At 44.8% G+C, this 15,611-nt stretch overlaps 1 protein-coding gene across 1 annotated transcript in view; it reads right to left on the reverse strand.

The window, feature by feature from the left end:
• The window catches only part of COL27A1 (collagen type XXVII alpha 1 chain), a 191,188-nt gene that overhangs the window by 87,834 nt on the left and 87,743 nt on the right, over positions 1-15,611 (reverse strand). Inside the window, exons 8-13 of the mRNA XM_066332459.1 lie at positions 14,671-14,724; positions 9,721-9,765; positions 8,825-8,878; positions 6,506-6,550; positions 4,181-4,234; positions 2,937-2,981 (exon numbers count right to left, since the gene is read on the reverse strand). Of these exons, the coding sequence (XP_066188556.1) occupies positions 2,937-2,981; positions 4,181-4,234; positions 6,506-6,550; positions 8,825-8,878; positions 9,721-9,765; positions 14,671-14,724 (297 nt within the window). The remainder of the gene's footprint in view (positions 1-2,936; positions 2,982-4,180; positions 4,235-6,505; positions 6,551-8,824; positions 8,879-9,720; positions 9,766-14,670; positions 14,725-15,611) is intronic.

Raw genomic sequence — 15,611 nt, forward strand, 5'->3', positions numbered from 1 at the left:
TTAAATTTCTCCTCCTTCTTTTCTATCTCTTTTAAAAGAATACTACTAACAAAACAGATTGCAATCAAAAAATCATCAATATAAAATAGCACAGCTGGTGCAGCACTGACACTGTATGTGAAAAAGAGATAGAAGCACACATCAAAACCAAAGATGAACCAAAAGAGAGCTCAGAGCTCTTTGGATATATTTCCTGAAGTTTTGTCTTTAAGTCTTTTCCTCTATCAGAGCTTAAGAACTTCTGAAAATATTCCACTCTTCAACATATTACTGAAGTTTAATACAATCTGCAGTGCAGACAGTCTGATTGTGGCTACCCATCTTCCACAGCATAAAAATACCTTGGTGTTCCTTGAGCTAGTTCTGTCTCCTACTCTTCCCATGAGTCATTTCCTACAGTGGCAGCACAGCTCCTTCCTAAAGATGAACCAGGCCTGACACATTGCCTCTGCATGGCAAGACATGTTATCAGTCACTTCTCTTACTCTTCCCTCAAGCACCCCTGATGGGGTCTTGTTCTTATAATTCTTTTTTCCCAGCTCCTCAACTGACCATCATAAAAATCTACAAAAAACACCATAAAAAGACATTCTTTTCAGCCACTACACTGGCAAGAGTGAAGGTTTAGGGAAGCAGCTGCATCAGCTCCAGCCCCACAGCCCCACCTCTAAAACAAGCAGATCCTGAGACATACAGACTCCTGTTATTTCAGCCTCCTTTGTGCACTGGACTCCAATCATAACTCTGCCCCAGACCACCCCCAGCCCTGTCCTTCTGCAGGGCCCATGTGTTGGGATGCCCTGGCCTCCTGCATCACTGGTGTTGGGCAGGGAGAGCTGAACGGGAGGTGGAGTCAGCTGTTTCCACCACAGATTCACCATGTCACTCACAGCTCTGCAAAACTTATGTTGCCTGGAAGGGTTTCAAGATCTGACTCATGTCCAGTTCCTCTATTTTAATCATTCCCTCTTACATCATTCTCGGAGGCCCACGGTGTCACATGCAACCTCCCCCAGCCCCCCCTCCTCCTTGCTGAGCACTGATCCACTGCCAGCTCTCACCCCAAACAAAGCTAGGTACAGAAACATATGTGATACCAACTCCCGTCACCAGCTCTGAAGGCAGACAATAAGGGCTTCCAAAAGCTCCTCCCTGCAATGACAACACAGGGATAGCAGAGGAACAGCAGCCACACCAGCAAATCTAAGGGTGCAGGGATGGGAGAGACCAGAGAAATCCCAGGAGGCTCATGAAAAACCCAATCCAGCTGGGAGGCAGCACTGGCCAGGAGCTAAGTGTTGGGAAGAGAATCAGGTCAGCTGGTTCCTGCTTTCCATTTCTCCCAGAGAATTCCTGAATAACTGTGGATATCACTTAATCTTTCTGTTCAAGCTCAGAAGTTCAAATCGTCAGCACTGGCCCATTCAAGATTTCCTATTAAACCTGATATCATAAAACAGGGATGGAACTAAAATTCTCTGAGGGAACCAAGCAAAACAAAGGTGCTCATGCATAGCCATTTAATCCCTTCTCTAGATCCCAGCCTAAATGCCTCCACAGCTGAGAGATTCCCTGCTGATCTCAGGGGAGCCCCTGGCTTTTAACAGTGACCGCCAGACCGAAGCCCTTGCCTGGAAGATTACAAATCCTGGCCAACCAACAGCTGGAAGGCTTTGAGGCTGCTGCATGCTCTGTGCAGAGAGAGCAGAGCCCCTGCACCTAACGACAGTTGCTGTGTTTGTTTTGCCCTGGCCAGTGAGTCATGGTTACACCATGGGCTCTGCACTTATTCCTCACAAGGGTTTCTGGTGCAACCAGCAGCTTGCAAAAGACCTGGTATAGATTTCCAGTACTCCTCCAAAAAAATCTGCTCGACTGCTCCCCATCTCACGTGGAGGACAGGCAGGATGGACATTACACTGCTGAGGTGCGTGCATGGCTTTTGCAGTGAGAACATCAGGCTAGGACTCCTGGGAATGACCTGCTCCAGGCCACAGGGACATGAGGAAAGCTCTGGGTTTTTCCCTGTGTGGGTGAGTGGACATTTTGCAAGAAGTCTGTGAGTGCAATGATGCCCAGAGGTCAGAGGAAACTCAGGCTAACATGAAGGACAAGGTGCAAAGGCAATGAGACACAACAGAGCTCCAACCTGCCTGAGCTCTCTGCTGATTCCTGGAGCAAAAAGCTTTATCCAGCTTTCTATAGGAGGCATACAGAACTGCTTGGAAGAAGATTGATGGGGTAAAGTCTTTCCTTTCTGTCTTTTCCTTGTTTCCTTTGCTCATTTCAGTATTTTTCCCACTTGCCTGTACCTTTTTTGCTACAGTCAGCACAGCCCCCCTTGTTCTACACAGCTCTCACAGTTGTCTTCAGCCCTGCTTGCAAACACCTCTTCCTCCTGGCCAAGCTCTCATATCTACTTGGTCTCCTTGCCCCTCAAACACATCTTCCCTGATCTGTTACACCACCAAGGACAAAAAGGTTTCCATACAAAACCACACTTGCATTACACAAACCAGGATGGGACAAGGGTTGGAGAGAGTCACAGCAAGAAGAGGATAATGTGATGGAACTGATGGGAGTGTAAAGTAGGAGATGGAACAGAGCCAGTACAGACACCTGGAACACTGCAGTCATGGTTGGGAATTAAGAAGTGCATCTAGGGAAGCAATTTTCCATAGGCAGAACAAGAGGGAAGATGTTGCAGAAGAAAATCTGAGGAGTGTAAGATCCACGAGAGCATGGGAAAAGAGCATTAATGCCTGTAAATGGAGCAGAGTACGGAAGAAAGGAAGATAGCAATATCTCTATCTTTGATTTTCTTCCTGCTTGAGAAGACAGACATGGAAGATATGAAGGCACCCAGCCAAAAGCCAAATGTCTTGTTTCCAGTTTCATTCAGTAAGGTTTGCATAATAGACGAGGAAAAACTTTACCGGCCTACCCATCTTGCCCCTCTTCCCAGGTATTCCAGGGATCCCCTGCAAGGAAAAAAACACAGAGAGAGAGAGAGAGAGAGAAAAAAAAAAAAAAAAAAAAAAGAAGTTCTGGTTGAGAAATCAAACAGCCAACCAACAATACAAAGGAAAATGAGAAGAGAAAGGAGAATGCAAAACAGGCTAATGACTGTGGCATTGTTTGGGAATCAAAATGTCAGCTACTTGCAGTCGGCTGTGAGAGCAGAAGACAATTAACCTTCACCCATTAACTATGGCCTCCTGAGGACACGCGCAGGCAGCATCCCCAGGCTGGGGCTGTGCTTAGCAGGAGCAGTCATTAAGCTACTGGTCTGGAACCGAATGAAGGCCACCGCCGAGGCATTCGCTGCACAACTGCTGTTTGTGTTTCTTATTTAGTTACACAAGCATTAAATCAGCATTGCTGTAGCGCGAGGCAGGCCCCTCCCAGGCAGGCACACTCCCACAGGGTCCTGGGGCCTCTCTGGTTTCTGGAGCTCAGATTTGAAGGAGGAAAGGCTGGGATTAAACAGTGTTCATCTTCCAGTGACCTTTTTAGGAACTCTGGTAGTGGGGAGAAGGGGGTTTTTGGGTGGGCAGGTGGGAGATGTGCGAGCGGAAAAGCAAGGGATGACCTGTAAAGCTCTGAAAACTTGGGCTGGGGGAAGGCATGATGCAAAGGACGTTAGGAAGGGAGGACAGAGACACAGCTGCACACTCACAGCCCCATGATTGACTGCCCAACTCAATGCAACTGGAAATGAAGCCATTTTCAGAGAGCCCAGTACTGCCCCTTCCAAGAGCCAGTCTTTTCCCAAACATCTCCAGCCAGACACACAAAATGCTGAGCCAGTGTGGCTGGGAGGTGATTCCTGTGGGAGCAGGGAATCTCCATGTATGTTCTCCTCACCCTGTCCCACCTCACTAAGATGAACTGGCAAGGGGGAGAGGGAAGGCAGGTTTTTAAGTGAAGGAGAATATAGAAAAACTCAACAACAAGGTCTGATGGCCCTGCCTGAAGCCTGGGTTCTCCCCAGCTGAATATCAGCATTATACAGGGACACAGGTCTTCATTCAACAATAGGAAGTGACTAAGGAAGGGATAGTTAAGCATTAGGCATGTTTTCCTCCTTCCTGAGGAACTAGGGATAGAGAAGGTTACATCAGGCTCTGAAGAATTGCATTCAACCAACACACCAAGGTTTTCTTCACAAAATACTCACTCGTTCTCCATCCGCCCCTGGTAGCCCAAATAATCCTGGGAGACCAATATAGCCCTAAAGAAAAGAGGAAACAAGCAGTCAAATATGGTTCTCCATTAGCATCCAGTCAGTATGTGTTTCCTGAAGAGCAGAGCAAGCTCCAGCGTTGATCAGTGGCAGCCGTGATGAAATAAACCTTGAGGCAAGTGTATATGCCCATGGACTGCATGGTGCTGGCTTCCACGATGTAGTCCAAGGGCACATACCCTCACATCAGGGATCAGGAGGACTCCAGGCAGAAGAGGACAGCCAGAAGAAACCTTACCTGGGCTGGCTCCAAGTGCACCTGAGGGAAATGGAGCTTGGATCAAGGTTAGCAAAAGTGATAGCAAAAGTAATCCACAGACCTACATCACCCTTCATCTCTTTCTTTGCTTTTGACACTCATTTCCAACTGTCCTACCAAGCCCTTTCTGTTTGCCTTCTGTCACCCAGTGGTCACACACTGCTGTCCCTTCTGGGCAAAGCCTCCCTTTTCCTGGCACCAGGGCTGCCCCTACCCGGCAGTCAGACCTGGCTCTGCCAAAAGCCTGTCCCTGCATTACCAAGGCCTCGTGCAAACCTTCATCATCCCAAGCACTGAAGGGCCTGCATGGCCTGGGAGAGGCTGAACCAGCCATTCCAGGCTTGGGGGATTGATGTGAGGCCCAACTTGCACATCCACACTACAGGGAAACCACCTTTGCACCAACGCCTTTCACCTAAAATCCACTGCTTCCACACTCATCGGAAACTTGTATTTCCAGGTTTCCCTGTGGCCTTGGGGTCCTGCCCAGGCATGACATGCTGCACAAAACACAGTGTTACTCTTGCCTTGCCACAATGGCAGCCTTGTGTTTAATCCCTTTGCTCAGCAGCCTGGACAAAGTTACCTTGTGTGCTGAGTCTCTGCAAAGGCCCTCCTGGTGCCAAATATGCCGAATCCAGAGGAAGTGAATTTCAGCAGGGAGCCTCCTCCGTGGCACCTCTCTGTCACAGGAGCCAAGTGCTAACACTGCTTTTCTCTCATCTTTCTTTCTCTATCACTGCTAAATCTCCATCTGCCAGCCCCAACAAACTTCTTCACCAGTCCATTGCTCCCTGTGAGTTGTGTTTCCTTTAGGGACAGCACCTAGCTGGGAAATAATGCTACATTATGTCTGCTTTTGCCTCCTGAATCCTCAAAGAAACCAGCCAAACTTTTCCTGGAGAAGGAAGACTTAGAGGTGAAAGATGAAGAACAGTTCAGAGCTGGCTCCCTTGAACCACAAAATGCACATATTTTACCTTAGCAACCAATTCTGATTGACAGTGGTTGAACTGAGAAAGGGCTTCCTTGGGTATTTATAAATATTTCAGTCCTCACCACTCAGGGGTGCAAAATGGAGAAAAACTTCCAAATCTTACATTCTGCACATCCATCACCCAATAATTACACAAGGTCCTGGTTAGAGCAGTGAAAGAGATGCCCCAGGGAAAACATAAGCCCTTGCAGAAGTAGGGTGAGCAGGCTGTGCTTTCAGATTTTCCTCTCTTTTGCAGGAACTGAACATGCCCTCTCCCTTCCCAACTCAGGAATACTCCTAGCTACAGGGTCAGCATTTGTTTATTCCTTGCAGTTTTCCAAGTGATGAAAGCCAGCTGCTTGAATTTACTGCACATAGGGAAAGTATCACATGTTAAAGAAATGGGGATTTATTGACTTAGAATAGTGTTGTGAATTTATAATTGCAGGAAAAGAACAAAATGTGATTAACAAGAGCTTTAATTAGTAATAAATAAAGAATGCTTTGCAGTCAGAATAAAACCTCAGCAATTATTTTTGGTGAGCAAAACCAGAGGGGAGGGAGATATTGTTTGTATTTGCCCATGGCTTCAAAAAGCTGGTTTGCTGTTGTGCATAATGATATAAATCATTCCCAAACCACGCCTGTACCCAAATGAGCCCATATTCAGTGAGGTCAAAGACCACTGAACCACACTGATTGAAACTAAAGAGGCCTTTGGGACATGGGGCTTACAGGCTTTGATAGGAATTTGTAAAGCCATTCTTTCCTCTCCTGCAATGTGAGCTCTGAAGGGGCTGACTTTATCATCTGCATTATTGGGGAACTTTGATCAAGGTACATTCCATGTTTAATTTAAAAAACTTAACAGTGCTTCAACAAACAAGCAGTGCACAGTTCAAATCCCCCAAACCCAACAAATGAAAGCAACCAGCTTCAGAATTGCAAAATCAAGCCTAAAGTTTCTTGAGAAGCCTTTGATAAAAAGAAGCAGAGAAAAGGCAAATGAAAGGTTGCTTACCCGAGTGCCTTTAGGGCCAGATTCCCCTATGGGGCCAGGTAAACCCTAGAACAGAAGCGACAAAACAAAGACAAATGTGGACAAGCTTTAACTTAAAATACTGAGCAGTGCCAACCCCACAAGCACCATCCCTGCATGATTCTGTTTTAAGTGCTCTTTGAGCACTTAAAAAAAAAGTTCTGTTTTAAGAACTTTAAGGCTCTTACAGCTTTAAGTGCTGCATGGTTTGCTTTAAGGTTTTGCTTTAGGCGTCCAAGGAATATCAACAAAGGAGGGAAAAAAAGGACAAAATTATACAAATAACAGATCTGTCATTGTTGGGAAGCTGGGATTTGGCAGAACCTGAGACTGCTGCACACAGTGAGCCTTCCCTGGGGCTGAAGTAGAGATTTCTGATGATAAAGACCACAAGGGCTGATGCAGTGGGGTGCCCAGAGGTTGTGTTACACTTGGGATGCAAGGCACAGTGATGCTCTGTGCCCAGCAGCTCTCCATTCATCTTCCTGCCTAAGCAAACACATGCATAGCAAATGTATTCCAATACCTGCTTAGGGAACACTGATGCAGTGAGAAATTTCTACAGTCTAGAAAGTCACTTAGCAATGCAGGTACTGTGATATCTCTAACCCTTTGCAGCATCAGCCATGGAAAGGATTGGCAATTCATTCCCCATTCTAATTCTATGCCTAATGCTGCTCACTCAAAATGCTGCAAAGAAGAAAAGTGTAAAAAATGCAAAATAAATTTAGGCTCAGGCTGGGATGTGAAAGTTGGGTTGTGCTCTTTCCTGGCTCCTGCATCACTGCCAAAGATTCCAGGCATCAGAGTGAAGTTATAATACTGCCTGTGATGCACAAACCAAACCCGAGCCAAGCACTCTCTCCCATCGCTGCAGAGCCAGCACAGCTGACAGGAGTAACAAGTAGTAAAATCTCAGTAAAGTAAACAGTTCTGATGCAGGATACACACAGCATTCAGATAGGCTGAAAAAAGCTGCCTTAAAAAATAAAAAAGTCACTTTCCCGACCCAAACCACATTTTTAAGAAGGCAGGTTTGTTCTTTGAATGTCAAGGCACAAATTTCATCCTGCTTATCTGATGGGCTGAATTGCTGAACTCATTAACCTTGTATGTCCAAAATCTCTTGGACATCTTATTAGTCATCTAACACACATTCACACCTAGGAGAGTCTTTGGCATGCTCAGCTCTAAGAGCCTTTCAGAGTATGAATGGAGCATTTAATCAGGTGCATAAAGCTCTCATCCACTTCTGCCATCTGCACTTTCCAGTGTGCTAAGCAAGGTATCAGTTTAATTTTTCATTCAAAATGGGTCATACATTATTGACAGTCTGAGACAGAGAGACACAGACTCGTTCTGCAGGTCTAGTTTACATTTCATCCAATACCCTACACACTTGCACAAAAAATTCACATGCAAACTCATGATGAGTCTGAAAGACTCAGGACAGAGCATTTGGGATCTTTTACATCTGCCTGCTCTCCTGGCTTACAGAGAAATGTGGCAAAGTCCAATTAAATATGTCCATTTTAGAAAACCTAAACAAAATTACCTCACCACAGAATGTTACAGGGCTGGATGTTCTGTCCTCCAAGAGATTCCATTTTTTAGGGTCTTACAAATTCTCCTCTTTCCTTTACGCTACTCAGCATCTTACATCAGTAGGACAACGAAGTGTCCAGCCTTGATCCATTACTCAATGCACACCCCTCCATACCTAAAGTTATCCTTGTGTAAGTTTTTCAGCATGAGAACAATGACTTGATTGTCTTCCATCGTCTTTTTTTCAGCTGCAAATATGATTTTTATATATATAGTTCATGCATAACATTGTGTGTGTATACATAGGTTTATGCTAGTGCATTTTATTAGTGAGAGTTCATCTAAATCTCCTCTTCAAATAATAAATACACCTTTTTCCTTCCCAGGTTTCTAACTTGTCCAACATTAGATGCAAAATAACCCTAGAAAAGAAGGGTTATCAGCTTGCACATGTCTTTCTCTGCTCTGCTGTTCGGCTTTTTTTCTGTTGTTATACTGAAGAAAAATCCATCATAATTTGCTGTAGAAATTCAGGTTTTATCTATCATAGGCACAAAAAATACTGTCTAACAACATTTCAGAGTTGAAAGACTGTGTTATTGGTAAAAAATCTTGAGGAGGAAGGAAGGAAAATATTCAGAGATCAAATATACCAAAATTTTCTAGAGGACTGCATTGTCCTTAGCGGGGCATGTCTTTAGCTACCTGCACACCCAAATCCCTACTCTGTGCACAGCACAATGAGATTTACTGCACCTGCCTGCCAGGATAACCTTTGGCACCTGGACTTCCAGCTGGTCCTCGTTCACCCTTTGGAGAGAAAAGAAAGAAAGGTCACAAAAAGTCAGGTGAATGTCCCACTTGGGAAGAGCTTTTAACTGAATCATTGTGGGAACGGATTAATCTGATGCACGTTTATGTTTATTGAGAGGAAAACAATATTAAGGGTAGATAATGAAGCTAATTAATGAGGGGAGAAAATACATGGAAGCCAAGTCAACAGGATCCATGCACTGAGCAAGTGCTGCTGTTTCTCCTTCTCCCTTCATTTGGGGGAAAGCAGCAGAGAATCTGGAACAAGGACACTAAGAGAAGGTGTAAGGCTGCATCTGTATCTGGCATATGGAACAGTTTTGCTGGTGGGAAAGCACTGCCAAAACTCTTCAAAACAAAATGGATTCATGTAAAATATTATTTAACAGCATTGCTAACAGGGCCTGCTATTCATTGCCCTTTTTTTTTTTTTTTTTTTTTTTTTCCTGCATTACAAACATCAAGCTTAACCAAACAGAGATCAGGGAGAAAAGGGGAGGAGGGGAATGGGCTTTGGGAAGGGAATCACATATATTCAACACAATGTGGTTAGTAAAGTCCAGGTGAAATTAATGTAAAAAGACAAATAAAGGGGGAGGATGGCGAGCTGGTTTTTCTTCCCCCGAGTAAACTTAATGCGGCTGAGCAGTAAAAATTAGAAATTAAATTTAGAAACTCCAAGGCAGACTCCTCCCACTGTGGGTTGGTGCTGGGGCTGTATGTGTGCTCAGATCCTGGTGTGTGCTGAGCTGGCCGTCCACACCACAGCCAAACCAGCACCACAGCCAGCAAACCCACCCCTCCTTAAAGCTCCCCTGCTGAGAAGTGGGAAAACTCACCTGGTCTCCAGGGTGACCTAGTGGTCCAGGGTAGCCTTTGTATCCCTGTCAAAATAGCATGGAAGAGAAGAATACTAAGAAACAAAAATATAGTAAAATAATCTGGGTTTGGTTTCTATTTCTCTTTGCAGCTGGGACTAAAGTTTTGAGGAGAAATGGATTTTAGACAGCATTACACAATCTTGAAAACTTTTCTCAAGCTATTTTGTGCTTGCACCACTCAAGGCTGCTGATGTGCCCTGCTGTGGTCTGGGGTGGTACACACTCCAGAAAGTGTTGTTCCATGGACACATTTGGAGTGGTCTCCACACTCAGATCTAATTAACACCTTGAGCAAGGTTGCCCTTAATCCTCAGGAAACCACAGGCCCACAGAATGAAATGTTGGCTTTGGGCGCACTGGGGACGACAGCAACACAAGACACTTGTGTTTCAGAGCTCTTACTTTGCTTTAAAGTTTGAAATGCCACAGGAAACAACAGAACAACCATTTACTGTCACAGAAAACTTCAATTTTTCTACTTTGAACTTGTCAAGCTTCCAGCTTTTCTAATCTAATTATTACAAGATCCAGAGTCCTTCATTATGAAGCTTCTAAAAATGGTGAGCAAGCTGCCTCTCAACCTGCTGTCTCTACTGAATTAATTAGAATGAGTTTCTTAATCCACCTTGCTTACTGGCAAGTGTTTCAGGCTTCAAATCATTCCCACAGGTCTTTCATAATCCTGCTTCACTTTGTCAGTATTTCATTTTTGGGGGGGATTGCAGACACTGGAGCAGCCTGTTTGACTGCAGACTGACAACTGTGTGTCTTTTAAGGGAGTTTGCTTTCTCCTAGATTTATCTAGAGCTCCCTTCAAACAGAGTGAATTCTGTATGTGATGGACACTTCCGATTTTTCCCCTCTTCTTTATTACCTTGCCTCAACTGTTTAAAACAAACTTCATCAAGAGAAGCAGATCAGGAGATTAAACTCAGTTACAGAGATGACTGTTTAGCTGGGCTAGAGGCAAGATTTAAAATAAATAAATAAATAAATAAATAAAGGGCAGAAAATTTAACTTGAAACAAATGGGAGAGAAAAAAAAATCAACGTGGAACAATCCTCACACAAATACTAGAGAAATAACAAATTGCTTTCAAGGGTGAGTTACAATTACTTGTAGCTCAGTCCCTTCTACTCACCCTGTCCTGGCCAGGGCTCCCACCTACCTCGTCTGTGTGTGCACCCCACAGGGAGTGTCCCTGCTCTGGAAGTCATCACCAGTCACAGGGGTGAGCCAGCACTCGGCCTTTGGCTCACTCACCACACGAACCCAGGGCTGTTTCTGCTCCCAGGTCCACACCTCTGCTTAACAGCTTTTTTATTCTTCCCACGGGCTATTCCAGACCTGCAGCCTGAGCTTTTGCTGGCAGGGGGTGCAATGCTCTCAGCCTTCCTGGCCACTACCCTCTCCCCTTTGCATTCCTCCTGCCTTGTTATTTCAGACAGTCTGGCCTGGAGTGATGTTGATTCCCTTTTCACCAGTCCTCTCCTGCTTGGCTTTGCTGATATTCCATGGTTCTGGACAGAGCTGCACCTTCTGACAATGCTGACCTGAAAGACCCTTGTTTGAACCACCTCGAGGGTCCTTTCTCCAAGTGCTGGGAGAGCATTTCAGTCAGAGACTCCTCCCTGGAAGTGCCTCAGCAGCTCTTGGAGTAGGACCAGCACACAGGATTCTCTGCCCCTCTCCAGGAGTCAGCCCCATGAAACCCTCTCCTGCTCATCCTCTCCCCGGCTCCTTGACAGAGGCTCAGCAGAGAGGAGGGAGGATGCTCCACTCTGGTTGGGTGTCTGGCCTGAAGGTGAGAGCTGCCAGCAGAAACATGCCTGGGTTCAGCATCCCCAGCCATTCCCTGGCATTTAGATTTCTGTGGGGTTTTCTCCTGAGATCTCTGCCCAGTTCTTCCAGTCTGGAGCAGGAACTGTCTTGTCTCTAGAAAACTGGAGCACCAAGCTTAGAAATATCTTACTTTTCCCTGATAAGAAATACGTGCCTGGCTTGGCTGCTCTAAACCATTCTGCTCCAGCTGGGTTTCTGCAGGATGGCTGTGTTGAGCCTGCAGTGGCCACCCAAAGCAGTGATAGTCCCTTGAGATGCTCAAAGCACATCCTGAACTGAATTCTGCACCAGTTGTGTAGTGGTAAGTTAATGGCACTTAGGTTGAATGTGTAGACACTCTGCTACTGTTATGTGCTATTAATTATCCTCCTCACTACATACTCTGGGCTCTGAAGAATTTCAAACATGTATTTCTTCACAATACACCCTAGTTATTTCTGTCTCAGGTAAATTACAATGAGAGAAAACCAGAAAACCTTGTGTATATTAAAGCTAGCTGCAGTGTGAAAGTATTTACCTGCTAAAATCCTCTTCAAATAGCACTAAAATGACAGGGCAGAGGGTATGAAAACAACTGCATTTGCTCTTTCATCTAAACACTTCCTGATGATTGCAGGGCACTCCACACAAAGGCATGTGATTTAGAAAGGAAATTGCACTCCAGTGAAGGATTTACTCATCTCTGATGATATTTATAATCCACTCTCTCCTAGCTAAAGGGATTGTCCTGCACTTTGGTAGGAAACGTGAAGAATAAAGGGGGCAGGGAATGAGACCTGCATACAGGATATTTTGAAGCACTGACGATTTCCCAACTCTGTCTTTGCTCTCTGACTCTAAAGAAGCTTTGCCTATCTCACTGCTCCTGTTTTCTCCTCTGGAGCAATGATGCTGCTCTGCTGCGATCTGTCTCCAAGGCAGCTGTGGTCTACAGTCCCAAACCAAATGTCAAAGCACACAAAGATCTCATAGGCACCAGAGGAACAGGCAGACGGAACATCTAAATCCTGCCACCCTTCCTAGTCTGCAAAAGCACCATTTGCTCTGTTTGGAGGGGATGAGAAACACACCTGCTGCTTCTAAGCCAGTTTAATGTATTTATAGGTGTCGTGGAGCTAAAAAAACTTTGGGGGTGCTCTGAGATCAGCCTGTCCAATCCTACAAGTCCAATTCAAGTCTGTCAGCATTCTCAAGGCAGGCACTGAGGAGTGAGCCATGCTATCCAAAACCACATGCTGCTGGTTATGGCTCCAGTTCATGCTGCTGAGACAGTGGTTTCATTTAGTGGGAAAAGCATTTTGTTTCTCCCAGTGAAATATTTTGCCCATTTGGAGGTTTCTACATGGTGTTCTCTGATCAAAGCCCTGAGAGCCCTTTTTGCAGCACCTCCATGGAGTGAGAGCAGGGATGTCCATTTCCAAAGTGTTGCTGTTTTCCAGTAGCCAAGATATGTTGCCCACCTTCAGCCAAGCACCAGTGTATTTTCGCTGGGAAAATGCTAGCAGGAAAACCAAATTAAAAAAAAAAATTCCAAACATTTCTCCAACAGCTGTAATTTTTTTCTTAATGTAAGATGCTAATAAAAGCCAGGTTACACCAAACCCACTGCCAGACTAGTGCTACTGGGAGGTGTTTTTAAGCTGCACCAAAGGAAAAATTTCAACATCCAACTTGCTCATTACTTGAAGAAACAGAAGCATACCCTTGCCTTTACCCTGTCCTGTGGGAGTTCAGATCAGATGTGAAGGCCATGTGCTGGACTTGGGAATGTTTGTTCAATCTCTTATTCCTTCTCTGCTTTTTCCACTATGAGTGCTGGCACTCCTGACATTGCATTTTGCTGATCATAACCACAAGGTTTTGTTTTATGAGCTGTTATACCAGGAAAATGGTATTCTTTGCACCCTATTAGTTAGACCTTGTTTGTGACAGCAAAAGATCCATAATTAATCATTCAATTGCTCCTACTCCACACAGCACCCCAAGCGTGACCAGCCTTGGAGCAGAAAAATAGACTCAGCCTCTGCTCTTGGCAATTTGGTTCTAGCATAAAGCATACAACAAATAATCGTGGAGAGGGAGGGTTCCTTTCAGCCTCCTCCACATCTTCTTTCTCTCCTTGGGGTCTTAAAACACACTTGAGGAGGTGTTTGTGTGCAGCTAATTGACCTGAGAAACAGTGTATGGTCAATGGCCCATTGACTGATGAAGTGATGGAAACAAGATGCTAATTTTGACTGTTCCATTTAGCTGGGGCAATGTTGGCTTGCTGGGAGGGGGAGTCATGGCCACTGAGCGCCACTCAAACAGCTCCCTGCAACAGCTTCCAAAAAAAGAAACCAACCTACCAACACAGCCTAGTACTGGAAACTCAGCTGAAATGTCCTCGATAAAAGAAATATCTGTGCTCCAAGTATTGGATGGCTGAGGTACTGCTGTGCAGGCTTGAATGTATGGATAGAGACACACACACGCTGCTGCCTCAGGAAAACAGGGATGGATCTTGTGTTCTATCCTTACATACCCTTTTCTAGGCAGAAATTTGTTTGTGATGTTAATTGTGTTGAAGCATCAATATGGAAGCAAATAAAGTAAAATCTGACCAGTGCTGACAGTCTTCAGGAAAAATAAAGAGGGAAGGCAGACAGACACATTTTTTTAAATATGTTTTTACCAGGACAGAGTGTCATGGTTTCCTTGAAATGCTGGCACTGTTCTGAGTCCATCCTTTGAGTATTGCTGTTGGTTGGAGACCCCTTTAGATACTGCACTGGCTGCACCAGGCCTAAATTGAGCTTGCTGAGGAGCATCCAGTGTCAGGGTGCAGAGGGATGTGGAATACAAAGAAGGAACAGAATTCTGTATCCAGAATTTAATTTCATACTCTTACATAGTCTTTAGACAGTTGCTTCAGCCTATCTCCCTTGGTCATACACCTGCTAAATAGGCACAAGGCTCTTTGGGTGAATACTGGGACTTACAATTAAATCTTTCAGGCAGAGTTAAAGAAGAAAATTTTAAAATAAAATTACTGATCTAAATTCACTAGAAAAGAACACTCTTACCTTTCTACCAGGTGGTCCAGGAAACCCAGTTAAACCAGGTAAGCCCATGTCTCCCTGCATAAAGCAAGCAAGTTCAATTAGTTTTCAGCAACATTTTCCCTATGCCTACTGCAGTTACCACAATTATTTTGCTGACACCAGCCCCCAGCTATTGATATTTCTGGTTCTAATCACAACTCTTCAAAACCTGACTGGATAAGAAGAGTAGATTTAAACAACATCTCTATTAACTGGCTCATATAAATAATAACCCCAGTTAATTAATGGCAGCTGCTGCTGGAGTCCAGCTTTTCGAAAGCAGAATGAATGCCCCTCAATGATCTCATTCAGTCACATGCTTCATTCGCCTTTCAATAGGCATTGAAATCACCCAGGCAAGGAAATTTTAGATTTTAAATGCAGTAAGAACAACAGGTACCTCCTGCCAAATCCTGTGATTTGCTCTCACACTCTGCTACTGTGCTGGCTCAGCCCATGGCTCCCATTCAGATGATACTGGTGGTGTAATTATTTAACCCACCTGTCTGATATGGATTGAACCTTTGCAGGCTGCTGGTGGGAGAGTTTGTTCAGTGGCCTGTACTTCTCAAGAAGGATTGCATCACACCCCAGCTGGCAAACCCAAACCATCACAGAACGGATGAGCACATTGCTGTGAGACCTCTCCAACACCCAACCCTGCTGTGTGAGCCCACCTGGCCTCCTCTGATCAGCATCAAAACACCCTGGAGTGCCTTCTTACAGAAGTTCAACAGATATCCAGTATCTAGCTTGAAAATTGGGCATCACTCCAAACTCCTGCTGGAAACACCTTATTCCTATTACTGCTATGAGGAATAAAGCCTTGCTAACACAAGCTAAAGGTGCGCTGGGTCTCTCCTTTTTTACACCAAACACTGTCTTCAAGAAAACAGTTCCAGACCCTGCAGGTGGATGATCTC

This window comes from Sylvia atricapilla, chromosome 19, assembly GCF_009819655.1.
Source record: "Sylvia atricapilla isolate bSylAtr1 chromosome 19, bSylAtr1.pri, whole genome shotgun sequence".
Lineage (NCBI taxonomy): Eukaryota > Metazoa > Chordata > Aves > Passeriformes > Sylviidae > Sylvia > Sylvia atricapilla.